Source organism: Labrus bergylta, chromosome 3 (assembly GCF_963930695.1).
Source record: "Labrus bergylta chromosome 3, fLabBer1.1, whole genome shotgun sequence".
Classification (NCBI taxonomy): Eukaryota; Metazoa; Chordata; class Actinopteri; order Labriformes; family Labridae; genus Labrus; species Labrus bergylta.
In genome coordinates, this window is record NC_089197.1 from 26,177,426 (window position 1) to 26,200,858 (window position 23,433).

General features: G+C 38.6%; 2 protein-coding genes across 3 annotated transcripts; both read left to right on the forward strand.

The window, feature by feature from the left end:
• The first annotated feature begins 302 nt into the window (after positions 1 to 302).
• Positions 303 to 14,168, forward strand: gnb5b (guanine nucleotide binding protein (G protein), beta 5b). Of its 2 annotated transcripts, XM_065953038.1 has the most exons (13): positions 303 to 453; positions 1,420 to 1,566; positions 2,852 to 2,963; positions 3,956 to 4,092; positions 4,202 to 4,243; positions 6,361 to 6,437; positions 8,870 to 9,002; positions 11,308 to 11,451; positions 11,587 to 11,678; positions 12,334 to 12,382; positions 12,643 to 12,739; positions 12,942 to 13,108; positions 13,577 to 14,168. In XM_065953038.1, exons 2-13 carry the CDS (start codon positions 1,441 to 1,443, stop codon positions 13,586 to 13,588), a joined length of 1,188 nt encoding a protein of 395 aa, XP_065809110.1. In that variant the 5' UTR covers positions 303 to 453; positions 1,420 to 1,440; the 3' UTR covers positions 13,589 to 14,168. The 2 variants fall into 2 exon arrangements, with proteins under 2 accessions (XP_065809110.1, XP_020514096.1); XM_020658440.3 differs by lacking the exons at positions 303 to 453; positions 1,420 to 1,566 and having other exon boundaries at positions 2,680 to 2,963.
• A 3,489-nt stretch (positions 14,169 to 17,657) lies between these two features.
• bcl2l10 (BCL2 like 10) lies at positions 17,658 to 21,536 on the forward strand. The gene is made up of 3 exons (XM_029280709.2): positions 17,658 to 17,816; positions 18,727 to 19,191; positions 20,574 to 21,536. The coding sequence occupies exons 1-3, from the start codon at positions 17,784 to 17,786 to the stop codon at positions 20,694 to 20,696; spliced, it is 621 nt and encodes a 206-aa protein (XP_029136542.1). The 5' UTR covers positions 17,658 to 17,783; the 3' UTR covers positions 20,697 to 21,536.
• The last annotated feature ends 1,897 nt before the right edge of the window (positions 21,537 to 23,433 follow it).

A 23,433-nucleotide genomic window follows, 5' to 3' on the forward strand; every position in this document is an offset into this window, starting at 1 on the left:
CAGCTTTTACACTTACATCACAAGATCTTAAGACTACAGGCAATTAGTAAACGTAAAATCACATTTAATGACAATAAGCATATCTATAATGTGCAACATTGTACAAAAAGAAGACGATGGGAACATTTTTTTTTACAAGAACATAAGTGATGTACTGTACAGTAATATTATATGTAATCCCAGCAGATTGTGGGTACATTAAACCTGTGTGTGTGTGTGTGGGAGGGGGGGTTACCCTGTAAATGTAACTCACCGGGCCTTGCAGGTAATACTGCAGGGCCGTCTGAAGCGTGGAGGGAAAATGAGAGCAGAGTCGCAGCTTAAACACTCACCTAAGAAGCTTACTGTTCCTTCTCTGTACCTCTCACAATCCTCTTCGTTGGAAAAACTCTTCTCAGGTCTCTACGGACAAATACCTGCTGGACGGAGGGCGTAAAAAAATTCTCTTGTGAGGTAAAATCTTATCATTGATACGGCTGTTTCTTTTTTGAATGGAATTCTTGAAGCTGATGTTTGTGTGTATAGTGTTCACATATGGGTTCATTGTGCGGTTGTGAATGTTTTGAAAATGTCATTAGAGGGTTTAGAGTAGATCAGTTGTGATTAAACAATCTGTAAAGCTGAAAGAGAAATCTTATTTAGACAAGTTTGTAGTTTGACAACGTTTAAATCCTACCTTTCTGCACAGGTATGATCTCTGCAGTGAACTCAGCTGCATTTAAAGTGACAAGTTCACTCATAATGGGCTGAGCATTGGCATTCAACAGTCATCAAAGATATAGTTGTGTATGAACATCAGAAGTTTTTCATAGTTTCTGTTCAAACAACCATAATATCACCCTATTTTACTCAAAAATATATTCACACTGTTCAGTGTTTAGTATACATGATGGCTTAAAACATAACTCGTCTCAAACTGTAGCCTGTATGGCTACTTTTAACTTTTTAAACATTGTTTCACCTTTTTATTACAAAAGAGGAACATTTCAAACGAAGAGAAAAAGATGAACTGCATAAAAGAAAATCCATATCAGTATCTAATGACATTAATGTCTTGACAAGTAGGCTATATTATGTTTATATTGGGGGGAATGTGAAATAGCTGCTATGGGTAAACATACAGTAAATGTTCAATAGTGATAATTTTACAATCTTGTAACATGTTCTTCATAGAATGTGTTGGTTCATTATATGTTTAGTTCCCAGAATAGCTGTGCTGCACTCTTCTTCTCTGGAGCTCAGAGAAGGATCAGGTCGGAGCAGATTACCAAAGACTAATCTCCGAGCGCACACACATGAACACACAAACAGACCAAGTGGTCACAACCAGAAACACTATTTGGAAAAGACTCAGTGAAACAGTCATTTGTCTTTCTTCTTAAATTCATTTGAACATTTATGACTGTTATTTTTCCACAGGTGTGACATTGATCTGCAGATATGTGTGACCAGACATTCGTGGCGGTCACCTTTGGCCCCTGTGAGAGCTGTGGGTTGGCCAGTCCTCTTATGAACATCTACGTTAAGACTGACCCGCTCAACTACTGCTCCTTCTGTGTGGAAGTGGTACGTACATAGTAACATATTTACACATGAAGAGTATCAACACTTAATGCAACACTCAATTACTAAGAATTTACCACACAGCAGCACCTTTTAACATACACCTGTCATTTTGTAGGCCTATCTTCAACACACATACACACACACACACACACACACACACAGGAACATTTAATTATAATATAATTATATTCAATTAAGTTTTCAATATTTTTTTTGGCAAATGAGCCTATCACAATTACTGAAAGAGAAAGAGAAATGTTGCTTACATTTATGGTTCAATTCTTTTTGGATATATTTTTTTGCTTTTATGATTTCCACTTTATACAAAATATAGAAATTTAAGTTGCATGACCTTGCTGAAATGAACAACAAAGTTACCATAATTTGAGGATGGTCATCACCCTTAACTGTTTTTCTGTATCAAAAAAAGTGTATGCATTGCATCAGTACTTAAGTGTATTAACAGATGTTTTAACAATAAGCAAGCTCAAGTGACAGAAAACGTAGCATTGTATTTACTGTATAATATATATATATATATATATATATATGTAGACAAATTTTAAGTCTCTTGTAGGCAAGTAGAGTTTATTTTTATGGTTCCATTCATAATTCAAAGTGCCTTACAGAGGTACAAAATCAAAGAATTGATAACATTATGAGCATTAAAAGTCATGACATTGAGCAGAAATAAGTCATTATACAAAACTAACCTAAGATAAAATGTGTAAAGAACAGTTTATGTAAAAATAAATTAAGCATCAGACACAAAATATATTAAAATATCCTCAAATTGGGTAATTCATTACGATGATTAAACTGTAGCTTAAATGTGCTGTGCATGTGCCAGCGGTGGTGGAGGAGGAGGAGAATGAGAATAAGGAGGAGGAGAGTGAGGAGGAGGAGAATGAGAAGGAGGGGGAGGAAGAGAATGAGGAGGAGGAGGATGAGGAGGAGGAGAGTGAGGAGGAGGAGGAGGATGAGGAGGAGGAGAGTGAGGAGGAGGAGAAGGATGAGGAGGAGGAGAATGAGGAGGAGGAGGAGGATGATGAGGAGAGTGAAAATGAGGAGAGTGAGGAGGAGGAGGATGATGAGGAGGAGGGGTCTCACAACACTCAGGGGACGAGCACGAGCCTCTGATATGCGCGGCAGCATCACTGTCGCGCTCGAGGACCGTCCCGTTTCTCTTCTCGTGATTGCTGCCTCTCCTCTTCTCCTTCCTCTGTTATATTTATCTGAGAGTTTTGTTTGTGTGTTTTTTGGGGGGTGTTGTTTCCTTCCAAAGATGGCCTGTAAGGGGCTCCAGCGAGGGGAAACCCTGACGTCGCTGAAGAATGAGAGCGAGTCTCTGAAGAAGAAGCTGGAGGAGGAGCGGGTCAAGCTCAACGACGTGGAGCGTAAGTGTCCCAAAATGAAATAACTAAGCTAACGAAACGGCATTACACCTATCTCTCTTAGCCGCCTTTTCCCCTGAAACATGGCGAAAATAACTCGTAAAAACCATGAAGAGGTGTGCTGTGTAGTTGTTTACTAATGATAACATTGCAACTACACTGTCTACCATACACTTATTACACTTGAACACAAGTTTGAGATAGGCGTCTTCTACAAGTATTTATTTACTATTTTAAACGTACACCTCACTATAGGCACTGCCTCAGGTAACGAGGCAGGATGTTAAAAGTCTAATCTTAACACGCTGCAGAAATAATCGTCCAAAAAATCTAATTTAGTGATGATCCACTACATTTTGAAAGTGAATTACCTGCAAACTATTTTGAAAGTTAAGTTATATTTTGATAGTAAGTAAAGAGCCTTTAGCTTTAGGTCTGTTGGTTGGACAAAATAAGCTTTACAAAGTTATCACTTTAGCAAAGTATTTTCAGCAATTAAAGCATTTTTCTCATGTTTAATTTTGATTTAACATGAAGAAGACTACATGTAGGCTTTCAAATGCCTTATTACTTCTAGTAAATTGCAGCCTATGTTGTGTCATTTAATTGTGACAGTTATTGTGTGATTGTTTTTTTTTTAATTATTTTTAGTAATGATGATTTCCACCGATCAACTTCGGTTTTTAAAAAGTCTGTCTGAAAAAGGACACGCTTTCACTTCTACCAAGAGCAAAAGCCCCATCGTACCATGATGGGAAGAAACATTAGCATAGGAATTATCTGACAATCAACCTATGATTTAATAATAAGTATTTCAGACGTAAAATGTATTTTCTGTACTTTTCCTTATAAGACATTTCAATTTTTCCAATGATGTCAACCAATAACAAAAACAGAACAACATTTATTCATTGCTTATGTAATAGTTCAAATATAAAAAAGGTGATGATATATATTTAAGACAGAGGGGTTGTGTGTCTGTGTTCTCACGTCAGTGCACCAGGTGGCTGAGAAAATCGAGGTGCTGGGAGCTCTGTCCTTAAAGACCAGACGTGTGCTGAAGGGTCATAGCAACAAGGTGCTGTGTATGGACTGGTGTAAAGACAGACGCCGTATCGTTAGCTCCTCACAGGTAAACTACACCTGCTCTCATGCACACACATCCAAATGAATATTACTGAATGACACAACAATCTTCATTTTCATGTAACCCAATAGTAATGCCTGTTTGTCTCATCTAGGATGGAAAACTGATTGTCTGGGATGCTTTTACTCTAAATAAGGTAAGTACAGGTCTCTGATGATTCTGTGCACATATAAGAGAATGTGTGACCTAATTTCAGAAATAATTACCATAAATGAAGTGACTGATGATGAAACTCTTTAGATTAAAGTAGATTAGATTAAATATTTATTTTTATTGACATTTAGGACATACATTTAAATAATTCCCTTTATCAAAGTTACATTTATAGAGTTCTGAAACTTTAGTTGGGGGGAAATGTGACAAGTTTGTCAGAAAGTTTGAATTATTATCTAAACACCTAATTCAGTAACAGACAGACATAATTGATCCTTTATTAATACTATGACAATCATCTCTAAGGAAATCATTTCTCCACTACTTTGATGTTTAAAGGGAACGTAATAGTACGACATCCATCAGTTACCTGGGAAGTAGCGGTGCTGTTGCACCCATTAAAATCAGACAAAATCCAAACCATCAGCTTATCAAAACGTTGAGACGTCTGTTTACCCTGTTTATGTGTGATCCCTTTTTTTCCGGTTTACAATAATAGTAGGTAACTTGTTTATAATGCACCCTGCAGACTGATACAACTCAAAGCAGGTCTGAGCTCTTCTATCGTTTTGCACATGTTGAGAGGTTTTGGAGAGGTTTTCAACATAACATTTGGGGCGGCAGTAGTGGGTTGGGAACCGGAGGGTAGCTGGTTCAAGTTCCGGTGTGGACCAAAATACGAGTTTTGCTGAGGTGCCCTTGAGCAACACCCAACTGCTCTGGTGTGATCCCTGCGTAGCAGTGTGTAGCAACCCTACTCTGACATCTCTCCACTAATGCATGTCCACAGATCTCGTTTGTGCATGTGTGTGATTCGGGCTTATGTGTGTGAGAAGTGTAAACCAGAATTTCCCTCAGTGATAAATAAAAGAAAAAAAAAGAATCAATAATCAAAGTAATCAAAGACCTGCAATCATCCAGTCAGACAGAGCAGCATATCTAGAGGTTTCTGCATATTTTGGAGTTTTTAGTTGATTATTCCTTTTTGGAAGAACTTCTGAGCGAGAGTGAGGGACGAGCTATTGTGCACATAGGTGGTGGGACAAGAAACGAAAGCCTCAATTGGTCATCGGCTCTAATAATACTCCGTTTATGTGCTAAGTGTGTGAACAACACTGCAGACTGTTGTCTCTGTTAACAAAAAGCTCTAATGTGCGCCGAGAGCTCATGTATGTCTGCATGTGCTTCTTCTTGTCACACTCACTGCTTTGTTAGTCATAAACTATAAACTGGTCATAGGACACGTGTGAACTTCCAGTGTGAAGTTTGTTGTCGTTTGAAGAGTAAAATGTTCTAAAATCAAAATGAGCTGCTGTCCTAAACTTTCAAATTAATTAAGAAAATGCGAATTCGTGCAGCACATAGTATGATGTCATCATGAATAAAGTCTTCTCTCAGCATCTCCAAACCAAAACTGAATTCCAATGTCGCTGATACCCATGAGACTTAGCAAACATAGAAATAGTGTTTAAACTTCATCCACCAGATCCATTCTCCAATAACAAATTAATTTAGCAACATCTACAAATATCAGTAAGATGTATTGTATACAGTAGCTGAGTTTATTGTTCATCCCAAAAGATGAAATGCAGAATAGGACTGTCACTTCCAGGGGCTGGATTGCCCAGTCTAACCTTACCCACTTCTCTGCTCTGTTATGTAAGGCGACATGTTGTGTTTTTCAAGCTCATGTTCTCCTTGCCATATTCATGGGTGTTGAGTGGGTTGGTGGGTCACCCTCTGCTGCCACACTCCTCTTAGAGAGAGGCCACAGGGAAATATGCGTTTAAAGATTATCTATCCATCAGTGCCCTCCATGTTTGTCTGAGTGCACTTAAATGGCAGCCAGGATTTAGCCTGGTTTGACCATCAGGTCTTCTGATGGAACAGACTTAACCACAGTGAACATAATCCCTTTAATGCTCACCATGTGCAAGTGTGCTACACCTGTGTACATAGTGTGTGTAAGAGAAAAGTTTACTAATGCTTATTAAAAAGAATAGTGTTTGTTTCCCCAATGAAAGTTTTCTCCCTTTCTAAAATGTGTTGTTGTGTGTGTGTGCGTGTGTGTGTGTGTGTGTGTGTGTGTGTGTGTTACAGGAACATGGGGTCAGCCTGCCGTGTACATGGGTAATGGCGTGTGCTTATGCTCCTTCAGGGTGTGCTGTGGCTTGTGGGTGAGTACTTCTCATTTTATCATCTGGAATTCATAACAATCTATTCTCTCCAAAATAAAAAAAATCAACAATGTTTTTGTTAAGTACATTATAATACAAAATGTCCATTAGACTTCATACATATTCAAAACACATGGTGTTACACTAAAGTATACTACTCAAGTGATACTTGCATTACTATTGAGTGTTATTATTATCGAGATTTACTAACAATAGCACTTTTGTTTATTAAGATGAGTGAGTGGAGAGGGGTTGTAGGTGTGTTGCTCTAGGAGAGCGGATGATTCAGTGAGGCGGGGGTGTCGCCAAACAGCAGTTTGTTTTGGTTTCTTGCTGGTGCTCAAGGGCAACATCTACTGGATCAAAAAGTCGCACATTCTTCCTTTCACGATTGTTTCCACAGTCATGAATGCATCAATCAACATCACATAATGTAGCAATTAAACAACAAACCACATACAATAACCACACAGGTAGTTTGTTCCTGAGGGAAGGACCACAGTAACTAAAGGCCCCCTCTCCGGCCTTCTATCTAATTCTGGGGCCGGGTTGGGTTGCAGACCGTGAGCAGATCAGAAATGTACTGAGTAGCTGAACCACTGAGAGCTTTATGGACTAGTAAAAGGACTTTGAAAGAGAGGATTCTGTATTGTATGGGGAGCCAAAAAAAGTGTTCTGAGGACCAGAGTGATGTGTCCAAATTTTCTTGTAAGTGTCAGGACTCTGGCTGTCCTACAGGTTGTTTTAATAATCTTGCATAGAGAGCATTACAGTTGTCTAACCTGGTTGACATGAAGGCATAGACTCATTTCTCTACATCTGTTTGGGATATGAATGCTCTGAGTTTTGATGTATTCATTAAATGATCAAAGGTTGTTCTGGTAATGTTGGTGATGTGATTTTCAAAGCTTAGGTCAGAATCCAGTAATATCAAGAATTCTGGCCTGCTCATTTATTTCACTGCTAGCCATCCAGGAGTAAATCTATTTTATGCAGTATGCTAGTTTTTTTTTTAATAGGACGAAGATTACCGTATGAAAAAGCAATGTACAACTGTGTGTCACCAGCGTAATGGTAAGATTGTTATGTTTCTTTATGATTGTACTGAGCGAAAGCATGTATAAATCAAGGACTGATGCTTGTGGGTTATTGTTTATTATTTGTTGAGGAAGTTACTAAGACTTGACTTCACACAATAAGACTCAGTTGACTCAGATGGCTTACGTTGATGAAAGTTTATACATACAAGAATACTCCGGAGCAGAGATGGAGTAGCAAGCACACGTCTGATGCTGTGTCCCTGCTTGGCCAATTCTCCCAAACTCTTTGACAGGCTTTGAATATATCCTATCCTGACGTCAGAGTCACACTGACGTAAACTAATCTGTGTAGTACAATTTGGAACAGACACTAAGTCTACCAAACGTGCAGATATAAAGGGGAAGACCCTCAACACACTAAGCTGTCCTTGGTTTCTAGTCACAGCTGAACTCTTTCAGGTCTGACAGACATCAGAGAACAGTGAATAAACATAATGATGTTTGTACACTTATATCTTAATAAATAGGTACATTATCACTAATGTCTAGACCTTTAGAAAAGACCTGGTCAAGTGGGTGTCCTTTAATATTGGCGGGCTAAGTGACATGTTGTTTAAAACTAAATTATTCAACCACTCAGAAAGTATTTGGTATCTGAAATGTTGCTGTTGTCAACATGAATCTTGAAATCCCCAGAAATGATAAAGCTGTGTGATTTAAGGAAGATAACAGTAACAGTAAGTCACAGTGGAACACAGAATTAAGAAGAAGATGAATGTTCAAACCTCAGGTGATTTCCAAGAGGCACAGATTTACAGTTAAATATATCTTTAAGGGCTGCAACCACCAACCCCTCCTGTTAGTTTGAGGGAAATGCACAAGTTTGTCATTTTCAGGCAATGTCTCAATGAGGTCATTATTCCCTGACTGATCAAGCCAGGTTGCAGAATATAATCAAGTTTATGAGGAGGAATTGGTTCATTTAGAATGAAAGAACAGAAAAAGCAAATGTTCCTGGTTGCTCTTCTTTTTTTCTTTTTAACCCTGTGCTTCAAACTTCTGTGGTGATATCTTTAAAAAGAATAAGACTGTATTGTAGAAACTGGTTGCTAAATGTCTATAAATGTGTATGAATGTGCATGAGCAGATTTGATGTTCCTAGGAATAACTTTTAACAAATGTATTCTGATTGTGGTGCATAATTGTACTCACGCAATTGAATCATAATGATCGTATTCTCATTCATTGAGTCTGTCATCTTAAATCATTTAAGACATATCCACACCCTACACTCAGCATATTAACTGTATACAGCTGAATATGAAATAGTGAGTAGTAGAGGTCAGAACAGGTCCCAACTGACCTCTGATGTTTTTTCATTTCCATTAAAAGCGGATTGGATAACAAGTGCTCCGTGATTCCGCTGTCACTGGACAGCAACGAAAACTTGGCTGCAAAGAAGAAGTCTGTCGCCATGCACACCAACTATTTATCAGGATGCACCTTCACCAACTCGGACATGCAGGTGAGTACTGCTCAATGTGGTAAGCTCAGATGAAGTTATAACTTTGAACTACAGAGTCCCAGCCTGTGAAATAATATTTATAACTCCAGTGCTTACCGAATGAATGAACTTTATCAATACTCATCTCCAAGCTGTAATACATTTTGATAGTGTTACATAACACAATAGTAAAGACATACGTTTCTAGCTTGCATTGTCATTAGCTACTGCAGGGTGAACATTTTAGCCTACACACTAGTTAGGCTTTGCTGATCATTTAGCGAGCCAAGAAGCTCAGTAACAGGAAAGTCCACATTTCCCTGTAAAGAATGTGGTGAGATAGGGGTTAAGGCCTCTACTTTTGATCACATGAAGCCATCAAACCGTAGTTTTAGCTGGGAATTGGTTTAATTTTACAGTACCCACTTAGCGTTTTGCAAACCTTGAACACAGCGGTATACAACTAGAACAAGGAATGAGCATGATGTCAAAGGCAAATAACCACTGTGTGAAATGTGGTCAAAAGCTTGTCTATCAAGCCAGGTTCCTGTGAGTGTATGGTCCTGGTGTGTTCTCTTTGCATGTCATATTCTGTACAGTTAACAGACTAAAGATAGAAATCACCACCAAATCACAAAAACTAGGATAGTCAACAGCAGAGCTCTTCCAGGACTTATTTATTTATTTTTTCATTATTATGGGACAACATTTGTGACTCCCCAACAGTAGGAGAAGGGTAAGATACTGACTGAAACATGTACAGCATGAAGCCTCAGATATTTGCCTTCACTTATTTGCTTCTCTCTGTCCCTCAGCGAGGCAGATGAGCAGAATGTTCAGGGAGAACAAGGAGGAAGAGGTGAGGGGAGATGGATGGCAGGGCTGAGGAGGGGGCAGAGAAGAGACAGAGAGGCGGTGGGGGGGGGGGGGGGGTGACAGTCCTGTGTGCAGGGTGTATTAATGGACACTGAGTGGCTTTTATCTGAGAAAGAGAGGAACACAGTGACCTGAGGGCATAACATTTAACACAGAGTAGACACACACACGCATGTGTCCTTCTGTTCTCTTTCAGTACCACACACAAACAACACTGTCACACATCTTTTCTCTTCTTCTCCAACTCACACACAAAGACACACACACGCACATGAGCAGCTAACGGCTTTTATGGTATTAAAATAGACCTGAGAGCACAAAGCTGTGGACTACATTGAGGGCTCAGAAGTGTTTACTTTTTGTTTTTTGAAAGGCTTGTTTCCTTTTTAGGCAGCGTGGGGTGTGTGTCAAACGTTTGTGGTTACAGTAATGCACATTCTTAAATGTCTGTCAGCTGAATGTATTCAATAAATGGTGACATTCAGGTGGTGATAGACTCTGTTGGGTGTGTGTGTGTGTGTGTGTGTGTGTGTGTGTGTGTGTGTGTGTGTGTGTGTGTGTGTGTGTGTGTGTGTGTGTGTGTGTGTGTGTGTGTGTGTGTGTGTGTGTGTGTGTGTATTGTTGAAACTGGAGCTACCTCTGTGTGCAGGCAGGATGTGGTGTGTTTTGTGCCTGAGGTCATGCAGCAGGAGCTCTCTAATCCAGCAGCCAGCAGAGATCTCTGATGCCTGCATGTGTCCCTAAGTGCCCATAATCCGTTTTCATCAGAGGAATCACTGCTGACATTTTGGCATTATGTGTGCTTGTTTGTATGTGGATGCATGATGCGCAGAGAGTTTTCAGTGGTCGATGGAGGTGCTGACCTTTGGCTTGTATAGTATGATGTATGTGTGTGTATTTGAGTGTGTGTTAGTGTACCATGTGTCAGCCCCGTGCATTTAGATTAAGTCATGTCGGTCATCTAAAGCCGCTAGTTACTTCTAAATAATCATATTATTAAAACTAATATTTAGCTTGAATAACCTTTACTTTAAAATATTGTTCCATCAAATCAATTGTGGAGGTTTTTTACAACAAAAAAAGCCTTTATTGTCTTCTAAATCAGTCACATTTTAAAATAGAATAATGATTTACATCATGAATAAAATGTCTATTTTGTCATCTTTTTTATAATTTTTCATTTTTTAGAACACCTGCAGCGATGAAGTGATCTTAATTCTTATATAGATAATTTAATCCACAAATAATTCAACAAAGTTTCTAATCTGAGAACTCTTCATCTTCAAATCAATACATACATTTTCGTACTACTTTAATCAAATGTGGGTTTTTTTGTGCTGCTGATTGTTTTGTGTTTCTTGAATTTATGTTGGACATATGTTGTGTGTATTTCTCTTGTGTGCTTTTATGTGGGTGCACTCCTACACGTGTACATGTGTTTTTCTGTTAGCTCCTGACCTCCAGTGGTGACGGTACATGTGCGTTGTGGGATGTAGAGAGCGGGCAGCTGCTGCAGAGTTTCCATGGACACACAGCTGATGTCTTGTCCCTGGACCTCGCCCCATCGGAGACTGGAAACACTTTTGTCTCTGGGGTAAGAGACAGAGATCAAAAGTGTTCTCAATCATTTAGTCATGGCAAAACTCTGTGACTCTTTAATTTAGTTGAGCACTGAAACTGATATTGACTTGGTGTTGATGTTAAACAATGAGTGTTTTTTTTCGTTCAGGGGAGTGATAAGAAGTCCAACGTGTGGGACATGCGCTCTGGACAGAACGTTCAGTCTTTTGAGAGCCACGAGTCTGACGTCAACTGTGTGAAGTGAGTCCAACTCTTCAAACATGTCTCACAGTGTCTCTCAGATTTTATTTCTAATAGAGATGATGATTGAACCTGTCACAAACAGAAAGAGAAAGATGTGTCCAGTTCTGCATCTTCTTCTACTATTATGAACAGAAACTTGAATGATTATACTCCATCTTAGTTCCTGAAATTACACAATAAACAAATGTGTACACATGTCTGTGACTATGCTCAGCATCATAGAGACCATCTGAGGCACTTTCCTACTCTTTAATTTCCCTCTCTTTAATAAATGACTGACGGGCCCTTACAGTAGACCAGTGGAATTAAGTCTAGCTTGTCCAGTTGTCTGGATTTTTTTTGGGGAAAAAAAGATTTTAAGAGTTACCTTAGCCAATCTCTAGACACATAGCTGTGCTATATTTCATCATGACCTTCTGACATGGGTTGCATGTTCAAATTTGAGTTTTTGTGGATGAAAGTATAAAATATTTGAGGAGGCTGAAAGGCTGACTTGTTCTAAATGGACATTATAATCAATTCTCCAGTGTTTACAGCTTGTACAGAAAAACCTTCAGCCCTGTCAGAGGCAGTTCAAGCAGCAGGATTTCTCACTTATTTTAAATTATTTAGTTTATTGAAAGGCTTATATTATGCAACATGTGTTTTTTAGGTACTACCCCAGTGGAGATGCATTTGCTTCTGCTTCAGATGATTCCACAGTGAGTCTTGTTTTATACCACCTGCTTATCATTGTGTTGCCATTTCATGTCGTTAAATCACTATACAGCCACATCATTGAGAGTTTCTAAACATGTCCTTATGCCATTTCTTTGGTGCAGTTGTATATACTGACACTCTGTAAGCCCGTTTCTATGATACACCTACTGTAGACATTTGTCAGGCTAATGTTTCTACAGTTGATTAATCATTGTGAGTCCTGTGTGTGGCTGTGTTCTGTGTGTTTGTTGGTTCTCCTCAGTGTCGTTTCTATGACCTGCGAGCTGACCGTGAGGTAGCCGTCTACCAGAAGGACAGCATCATATTCGGTGCCTCCACTGTGGACTTCTCTCTAAGCGGTGATTATTCCGTTAAGCTCTTTGAAATTAATAATCATATCAAATTTGTTTGGCACTTCTAAAGCGCTAACCTTTTCTTTTTTTAAGAGAATATATTTTCTGCTTGTTCAATGTCAACTTATCCTTTGTCTTTCTCTACTTCCTGCTCTATTTTCCCCCCTTCCTCTTTGACATACTTTCATGTCCGTTCCCACACTTGCAGGTCGTCTGCTCTTCGCTGGTTATAACGACTACACCATCAATGTGTGGGATGTTCTAAAGGGAACTCGTGTCTCATGCCTCTTTGGCCACGAGAATCGCATCAGCAGAGTCAGAGTGTCGCCTGATGGCACGGCACTCTGCTCTGCCTCCTGGGACAACACCTTACGGGTGAGCCGGAGTTTCCCTGCTGTGTTTTTTGTTTCTTATTTGTTTTTACTAAACCATCTGGGATCACAATAAATTCAAACAGTGTTTGTTTAACTACACATATAATACAGTAGACATAACATTCAAAAGACACTTTCACTTTCAGCATCATAATTGATTGGCTAAATACACAAATTCAAAGTCTTACAGGTTTTTAATTATGAACGTGTTTAGCTTTGTTCTTATCTTGTGACTGACCTCTTAACATATTGTACATAATGCAAGACAATAACATGACAACCTTTTTTCTATAAGCAGGGTTACATTTGTATTGTTAAAAGCAAAAACCTTCTTTTGTATTCTTACTAACATTTGCTTTGTTAAATCAAAATATGTGTTTTCATCTTGAGGTTGTAACTTTTTATTTATTTAAAGGTTCATATATTTTTTTCAACTTACGGCTTTTCCCTTCACAATTCTCTTGTGCAGATTTGGGCGTAGAGTTTGTGTCACAGTCCTGATCCATAAAAAGACAGCACCAGCATCATGTGAATGACTTGACAGCAAGTCCCTCCCTGCCAATATTCAACACTACTGCAGAAATGTGAAGAAACCACCTCAAATATCTCCTCTGAATGAGGATATATCAGTTCATAATCAGACTTTCTTTATAAGGTATTTATTTCATTAGACATTTGATCATGTTCTGAGTCCTAATCGTTGTTGTTATCCTTAGCTTGATGACAGACTGTATAATTATTTAATGATTGTCACTAATATAGGAGGAATAATTGTCAGTGTAAAGAGCCAAAATGACCTGTAGTAACCAGCAGCTTGTTGCTTAAATCTACAGACATCAATAATCATCTTGTAAATTATGTGTATCAGTTCACTGTCATCTGTCCTGAGACACACACCTGTCCGCAACACCACACTGTAGGTGTACACACTATTGTTGTTGTTTATGTGTCACTTACCACATACCACTAATTTAAATGAAGCCACAGATTGTTCTCATTTAATATACATACCAAGCAATTTAGGAGATATCTTGTGAGAAAAATAAAGAAGACTTTAAGTATTTTTTGGTTTTGTACCTTTTGTGTTGTCTCACTCATTTCTTACAGCCTCAGGGGAGCGCTCATGTAGAGGTGAAGCTGCAGTGAATACAGATGAAGAGATGGGACATGTCTCTGAACGGCCTGCGTGACACAGAAATTGACCTAGATTAAATCCAAACAGCTGAAATATGCATTTCTCTTTTATTGTGAAGGGGGGAATGTGAATGTCCCAAACCTAATGATTCTGTTATGAAGGTTTTGGATTTTTTCATTATCGTCTTGTCTACAATTGTAGCAGCAATGGCTGCTTTCTCATCCTTTGAAATATCTGGTCACTGTGTGATGATAACTCAATGACAAGAAGCAGTTTAGAGTTGATTTCACTGAGAAATTTTAAAACCCCATCTAAATTACGTTCATGCCCAAATAGAGGCTAATGACTTCAGTATCTCTCTAACATGGCAATAAAATTATGATGCGAAATGTTAGTACTTTGATTAATGTGATGTTATTGAATTTTATCAGTGATCAATAAAAACAATTGAAAATATTAGATGTGTCACTTATTTGGATATGTTAAAGATCAGAAGAATGAAAAACACTAATTTTATCTCTGGATTTTATCTTGAGTGACAAAGTCCCTTTTCTTTACCAAATGCAACCCTACCAACCGAATAGACCACTGCTTCTAAATGTATTTAACATAGATTCAAAAAACACCAGTGTAATCATGAGGGAGGATTAAGAACCTCAATTTAACACTCAGTTCTTCCAGTATCTGTTAGTATTTTGAGCATCCATGTTGGGAGACATACATCACTTCTCTTGTTGAATTGTGTCTACACAACGTTATTGATAAACTCAACTCAACTTGATTTGTATAACACTATACACACAACACTGTTGATCCAAAGTGCTGAGCAGCGCAGATAGAGGGGAAAAAAAGCACAAGTCGGTAACAAACAAAGGAAATCAATTACAGAAAAACATCGCCAATATGATTTGTAACTGCAACAAGAAACAGCAATACCAGCAACAATAGTCTTTCCATTTGACACGTCTTTATTTACTTTTAAAAGTGTTCAAAGGTCAGACGTCTTCATCCACATCATCTCTTCAGGTAACATTTAAGTAACATCCCCTTTGTTTGGAAAGTAAACAAATCCATTTTAGATTGTCATTTAAATGAGGAGGAAAGCATAAAAATCACCTGAAAATCCTAAACAGACGATCCAATGCTGCAATACAATATCTTTATGGAGAAAAAATGTCTATATTAAAAGCATGTAATTGTGAGTCTGAAGTCCACTTAGACCTTTCTGTTTTTCTCTTCTCACCTAATTCATTGATTTTTCAAGCAGCTCTTATCACAAAACACATGTCCTCTGGAGAACTTTGTTTCCCCCCCTTTGTTTCTCCTCGTATTTGTTACCCTAATAATTGTTCTATTAAATAACATAAAGCCTGAATGTTTCCTGTTGTTGACAAAGGAAACCACACAGAGGGAGAGACCAAGGTAAATAGGTTTGAAAAAAGACATGAATACAAAATATAGATGGCAAAGACAGGGGGGGGGGGGGGGGGGGTTACCACAAAGAGAAAGTACCGAAACATGTCACCAGATACCCCAGTGTGAGCTGTTCATATCCTCAGCATGTTTTACTTCCTCATGCCAATCATCACTGAATTTGTTTGATGTGTTTCACTGAGAGTGAGAGGAGCTGGACTGTTTGGTGATGAATGAAACCAGATCACAAGTCTGCTTCCAAATTTTTTCAGAGCAGAACTGAAACCTGGAATTAGACCTTTATTAAGATTTGATCATTTCACTTGAAAATGCCATCAATACATTTATTTGAGAATAGAGAAAAGTTATTAAGGTTAAGGCTTCTTTAAAGATAAAGCTGTTGTGCAGAGAGGTGATTCAGCTTTCCTAGGTGCATATAACACATGACAATACAGGTTAAAAAGACCAGTCAGAGAACGTTAAAACAAACATTGTCCATGACATCAGGTCATCAGTCATGATGCAAAAATCCAACAGTGTCTGTTTTACATCATCTATGACCAATGAGTCTTATTAAGTCTACAAAATCTAACATTGTATTTCTTGAAAAATAATCATCCTTTTCTTCAAGAACTTCTTTATGTGATTTCAGAATTGTTCAGCACTGATTATAAAGCTTCCCTTATTTCTCGGTCACAACTGAATCCTGTAGGCCTACCTATAAAATCATGTCAGTTTTAAAGTTTAACTCAACTCAACTTTATTTACAATATTACAATTCACTTAGCAGATGCATTTATCCGAAGCGACGTACATCGTAGAGTAGGTACAACACTAATCCATTCATACACCGCCACAGTAGCAGCAGTTAAGTGTCTTGCACAAGGACACATCGGACATGTTGCTCAGCTGGGGATCTAACCCTCAACCCTGGAGTTGTGTTTAAAGTGCTTTATACAGCACTTTAAACACAACATAGTTGATCCAAAGTGCTGAACATTGCAGAAGCAAATCATTAGAAAGTAACAGACAAGAACAACAACAACAATAAATAAAAAAGTGAACAAGTGACATTTAATTCCAGTGTAACACAGGAATAACAGAGCTATGGGTTTTTGTGCTTGAGGGGTTACTGAACATTAAAGGCAACTGAGTATAAATATGTGTTAAGGCGAGTTTTAAAAACACCAATAGTGTGAGAGAGACGGATGTTCCACAGATTTGGTCCTGCAATAGAAAAAGCATGATCTCCATTGAACCTTGTGCTGGATCTAGGCAGTCACAGAAGGTTCTGTGCTGATGACCTAAGATCTCTCACCTGCAAGTCCATGTAATGCCTTAAACACAGTCAACAGTATTTTAAAATCAATCCTCAGCTTGACTGTCAGCCAGTGTATGGAGGCAATAACTGGGGTGAAATTTCCACAATTTCCCAGTTTGGGATCAATAAAGTAATTCTATTCTATTCTATAAGGATCAACAAAACCAATTAATTTATAGGCAAATAGTCACATTTCAGGGACAAGATGTGTTTTTTTTTATTGATGCTTATAAGATAAACTCAGCGATTCATTGACTGTCAGGGACTGGGATTTGTAGAATATAATTTATTATTTTTAATCTATAGGCTACCATGATGCCATTCATATTTATAGCTAAAGATAGACCGACATAAGGCTGATTTGCTGCATTGAGTAGGCCTATATGGCTTATAAGCTTATGTAGTTATTCATGTTGAACAGTGGACAGGCAGAAAGACAGCTTTCAATAGCCTAGCCTCCTGTGTTACATACACTGCGCATGGACAGTTTCATTCTAATAAATGCATGCTTATTGCTTCAAAACGTTTTATTGTATCCATACCGTATTTGGACTTTACCTACATTTCTCTATACAGTAAACAATAACTAGAATAACAACTCATATACGAGAGTTTTATTTCCAATAAATCCAGCGATGGCTCGTTAAATGTAATTATGATGGGACTTTTGCGGGGCTTTTTTGCGGGGGTAGCCAATCTGTGCGTGATGGTGCGTAATGAAAGAAAAGTGGAGGCGGAGTTATATGATAAATGTGCAGCCTGTAAGGGAAGCTGTGAGTGAACCGAGGGTGTCCTTCCGCCGTCCGTATGTGCAGAGCGCAGTCTGATATCGCTGGGAGGGTGAGCTTTGTTTCTTTCACTTACAGAAAAACACCTTATACCTACGTGTAAATGTGTCCTGTTTAGATTTTGATATTCTCGCCACAAGAAGGTGTTCATATATTGGTTTTGAAACAGCTGTAAATGCGTGTATGTGGCTCTAGTAGATGAGGTAGCATCCTGTGTGAACGCAGTCCTTTGTGTCCTCCATTGCTCTGTGACAGATCTCTTGTCAGCGTCGGATTAAACCAGCCAAATGAAAGTTCACCACTTGTCATAATACACAAATTATCGGTTTATGCGACGCATATTCTAAAACTGTGTTGTCGTCTTTGTTAAGTGCTTTGATAAGTGAACACATCCGACGGCATCTTCCGGCTTGTATTCACGGAGAATACAAGGCTAACAGGCTAGCCGTCTGTTAGCATCCAACACGTAGCGCTAAACCCTATTCACCATCATATCCTAATATCTAAAGTCGGTGTGATGTTTGTAGGTAATTTATGTTAAAAGCTAAAGCTAACTGTGAATAGGCAGAGTGTATGGCTTAATTGATTGATTGGAAATAATATCTTTAATAAGGTATATTCAAAAACTACAAAAGATAATTCATAAATAAGACCATACACTGTTTTTCAGGTACTTTCTACAACAACATTTAGCAGCTTGTTTTATATTTTAGCAGCTTTAAATGTAATCTTTGAGCTGTGAACTTTTTTTAATCACACAAGACCAAACAAATTATGAAGTTATGTTGTAAATAAATGATTAGTGTAAATATAAGAAAGTATAACACAGTCATTTTGTTACTCTTTGGGTTAAAGACATTAACAAACCTTACATTTGTTCTCCCAGCCAATCAATTCTAATTCCTACATGTCACTTGTAATTGAGTTTATTAAATGTATGAACTGCTTCCTCCCCTTGTTAGAAAATGTCGTGCGGGCTGTGGAAAGAGACCCTGGCTCTGGCAGAGGACTACCTGTCCCTGTGCTGCACAAGCCCACGGCCAGCCCCTCCACCTCCCAGCATGTCAGCCGCTGCTATAAGGCGCCTGGCCCAGGACATGGAGAAGCAGCACCAGGCCCGCTTCCAATCCCTGGCTCAGACCTTCCTGAGGCAGTGCGGGCCGGACCCCTGCTCCGGTCTTAGGAAGGTGATGGAGGAACTGGTGGGAGATGGACACTTGAACTGGGGAAGGGTTGTATCCCTTTTCACCTTTACTGGGGTGCTGGCCAGACAACTGCAGGAGCAGGAGGATGTGAAGCTGGGGCTGGACCCTGTGCAGGGGCAGAAACTGGGACAGGGGCCCGGGCACTGCAGGGGACTGGCAGAGACCATAGCTGACTACCTGGGAGAGGAGAAAAAAGAGTGGCTTCTGGAGAATGACGGATGGGTGAGTTGTCACAACACGTCGGCTTCTAAACTGGCTGACTCATGCATGTGAAAGTGCTCGGCTGATTAAAATATAAACATTGTAGATAAGGGAAGTGTTTTGATGGTATCAAAGACAGTAAACCAGATTAAAAGGGACCCGTTTAAAAAAATAAAAAAAAATCCCAGTGAGACTTGCATGGAAAAGGGATCTTTTTCGTGGGAAACCACCTAGTTTATTCAGATCATGTTTGCTTCCTGTTAAAGTAAGCTTTTATATTCACGTCCATGGGTGTAAACGTGGCTTAAACATGGCCAGGGTTTAGTTCAGATGCAGCCTTTTTACTTTACTGTAAATGAGACAGACTCTCAGAGGTCTCATGTGGCTGCTGTGATTATGTGAATTGTAGAGTAACAATAGGCCAGATTCTAAGGAATGTTTGCTTCAAGATGAAAAACCTCAGCAGTGTAAATTGAGGGACGTGATCAAACAGTGCTAAACTTGAGATTATCAGAATTTAGTATTGTAAAGGTAAAACTGTGATGAATGTATAATCTTTTATACTACAAATAAAAGCCTCAAAGATGAATTCAAACCACCCCGGTGAAGCTAGTTTAACTGGAAATACTTAAAGGGATAGTTAGGATGGAAAGTTTTGTCCCAAAAACTGAACAGCAGATGAGTTTCATGTCTCCTTTTATGAATGGGTCTGCCTACTGCCTAACCCCCCCCAACACACACACACACGCTCAAACGCTCAAACCCCTCCTTTCTTCAGCTGGCAGCTGGTTTCAACAGACATTTAACCAGCTCAGCCAGATGGACTTTGTAGTAACAGTCAAAGCTTCTGTGTGTTGAGTTTGGCATCAGCCATACTGGGAGTCGGTTTAGTATGACTTGAAAAACAAGCAGCTGCGAAGCACCTGGAGCTGAGAGCAGGTGCACTCACTGGTCGACTGTGTCTTCAATTAGAAAACATGATGCAGAAATACAACATCTGACTAACTTGCTCTAACTGTATGCGTTTCCTAGGGTAGCAGAAGTAGATCAAATGAGTTTATAATTGATATAAAACAATGTATTTATTTCTCTATCATCTCTAAGCAAACGGGTCAAGTCATTATTCTCTTAGGATATTTAAAAAATGGTCCTAATGTAAAAAAACTTTCTGCCTCTGTGTTGAGGTTGTCTGACATTCATATGTTACAGAATATATATTATAATCACCACCAGCTGTTAGCTGGTACAGTTACTTTTCCTTCCCTGCTCATTTATTTACTTAAACTATCCTATTTGGAATAAAACGGCACATACATTTGTCCTTGTAAATAAAGGCAAGGGTTTTCATGCTCTCTACTCTCGCCCTAACTTTTTGAATGTTTCTTTTATTGCTTTTCTTTTAGGAGGGATTCTGTGAGTTCTCCCGCAGCGCTAGAGAGACGAGCCAGGACTCGTCCATGAAGACGGCACTGTTTGCTGCGGCTGGTGTGGGCCTTGCTGGACTCACTTTCCTCCTGGTGCGCTAGCTAGCTTTCTGCGTCCGCGAAAGATGTTTTCATTTCATTTGGCTAAATTACATAGATGATTAAATTCTACCATCAGTGCTGCAAGAAACAACAAAGAGCTTAATCTGTAGTGATTTCAGGGCGTAACAATTTCATGTCATCAACTGAATGTTTGCACATACTCAAACCTAGCGCACACAAAAACACTGACTTCTTGTCACTTGCTCCTTAAGATTGTAAAAATGTTCTCAATGCCTTCAGAAATTTTGGAGCAAGTGGTATCAGTGTGCATCTGTCTTAATAAAGCACAGGTTTCTGCACAGAATCATCTTGATTTCAGAATTTTCAGCAGTGCAGCTAAAAAACTTAATTTCAAATCCCCCACAGCTTTTTTTTTTTTTTTTAAATTGTCAGCTGCCTTTTATTCACGTGTTTACCTGAGTTGTGTATGTGGTATAGAGCCATTCTAGTGTACAATGTATAAATTAATATATTATATTTATATGAAATGAAACTGTAAGCAGCAGTGGCCCTTTTCGAAACTTCCACAGCTAATTCAGTTGTTTCATTGTTTTGAGTCTGTCCTTCATTTCTGTGATTTACATGGTCGACAGATCCGAGCGCAGGCCTGACGACCTCCCTACGGTGCTATGAGGATACTTGGTGAAATATTTCTCTTATATATCTACCAAACCAGGGACCAATCTGAAAACAAACATCCTGCTATTAGAACAAGCAGTTCTTGCATTCCCTCCCACAGATCTCTGAAACATTATATTTTTACATTGTTTTGTCTATTTATTTGTCACCGTATTTTTTTTTTTTTCTTAAATAAAACAAAGGAGCAATGATGGACTTTGAGTCATGTGATTGAGTGCTGTTTTTATTAAGGTTTTCCTTTCTTTAGCAGGTGATGGGTGTGTGGGTGAATATGAATGGTAAATGATCCCCTCAGCTTTCTTTTCATATTCAGACATATTTTCATAAATAAGAGATGTTGTGCTGTCTGTGTCTGCTCTGCTGACCGTCACAGCCCTCTTGTTTCACAACAGCTTGTACAAAACATCCCGAGGCCAAAACCAGTCAGGAGAGGATTTGTCAGCTCTAACTTATTGACTTGTTTGTTTTCGAAGCAATCTAATCTTTAAAGTAGCTCAGACAGTGATGATCCAAGTCACAAAATGTCTTAAGCATTTTTAGACTGTACACTGTGTCAGTTAACTTAAATATATGTACTTTAGAAAATGAATGTACTTAAAGTTAATACTACGTCTTCTACTTAAACCTCATCTCAATGTCCACATTAGGAGACATCTTTAATTTAAACTTTAGCTTGCTTCAGCAGGACTAACAAGTTGATCTATCCTCAAGTTTTATTCTTCTATTTTAAATGTGTTCATACACTGACGCATAGGTGTAACACTAGCTTAAACTTACCAGGTTTCAACTAAATAAAACCAAATATTTAACAGGATTTTGATAGGTGTCACGTTCTAGTGCTTCTGAATAACACAAGGCTTCTGATAAAATACTCAGTTCCATGTTTCAGTTCTGTTTTACTGTTGCCACCAAGCATTCGGGGATAATTGAAGATGATCAAACTGGTGTAGGATGCTGTGCCTTCATCAGTTTGATCAAGGAAGGAAAAGTGTCAGGGTGTTAAAACATATCAGCTGTCTGCTCTTCAATGGTCTCAAGTAGACACTTCTACAATTGATGTTATGCTTGAAATTGACATTTTGCAATATTAAAAACCTGACTTTTAATAACTGATTTATAAATAAAATGTACATAATACTTGTAGAGATGAAGTCATGAAGCTGACCATGTTAAAGGTTGCCTGTGTGAGTGAGTGTCTGTGAGAGTAAGGCCTCAGTCTCTCTGACTTCTCTCAGAGACAAAGAGCACGTTTGTTGGATCACTGAATCTGATCACTTCTCATATTATGCGGGCTGGTTACAACACAAACACACTGTTTTTTTTAAAACATATATTCCATAGTGAACTTATAAAAAAAATAGAGAACCATGACTTCTGCTGATGTGTGAATCTGTTTCCTGTCAATACTTTCCCTTAACTTGATCAGTTCTTATCTTTTTCTATTCCTTTATAGACTATCTCGACACAGGATGTATGGACAGTGGACGTCTTGATCTTATTTTCTCGATTTCATACGTTGATCCATTTCTGTCACTTTACAGGATAAGTCTGGATTTATTCTACTTAATTCTATTTTTGACAAACACAACAGGGAAAGCAGATAAACATGATATAGGGACCTCTGGTTGTCGTATTTAAATCAATATTCAGAACCCTGATGTGTGTTTGGTTATGTAAAATGACATCCTATTCTCATTTGAATGTGTTATAGAAAAGCCCTGAGGTACTTTAACACTTATCACAGGGCGCATTATAGACTGCATTATAGACTACTACATATTGATAATTAAAGGGTATAAACAAGGTCAAACTAAAGATCCTCAACATGAAAAGAGAACTTGAAAAAGGAAAACAAACTATTTCAAAGCAAATTAGCAGAGCTTATCAAAAATGAACCGACTGTTGGGACAAAGTAGTACAGGTTGGCAGAGACACACATTTTGAATTGCTCAAGTCTGAAGGGAGCCCAGCAGAGGGCGCTCATATTACACACAAAATATCAGTCCCAGTAGGAATTCACAAGAATATACTATCGACATAACATACAGGGGAAATTAAGGCAAATGATGCTACTCAAGAAACATCTTCAGCAGAGATA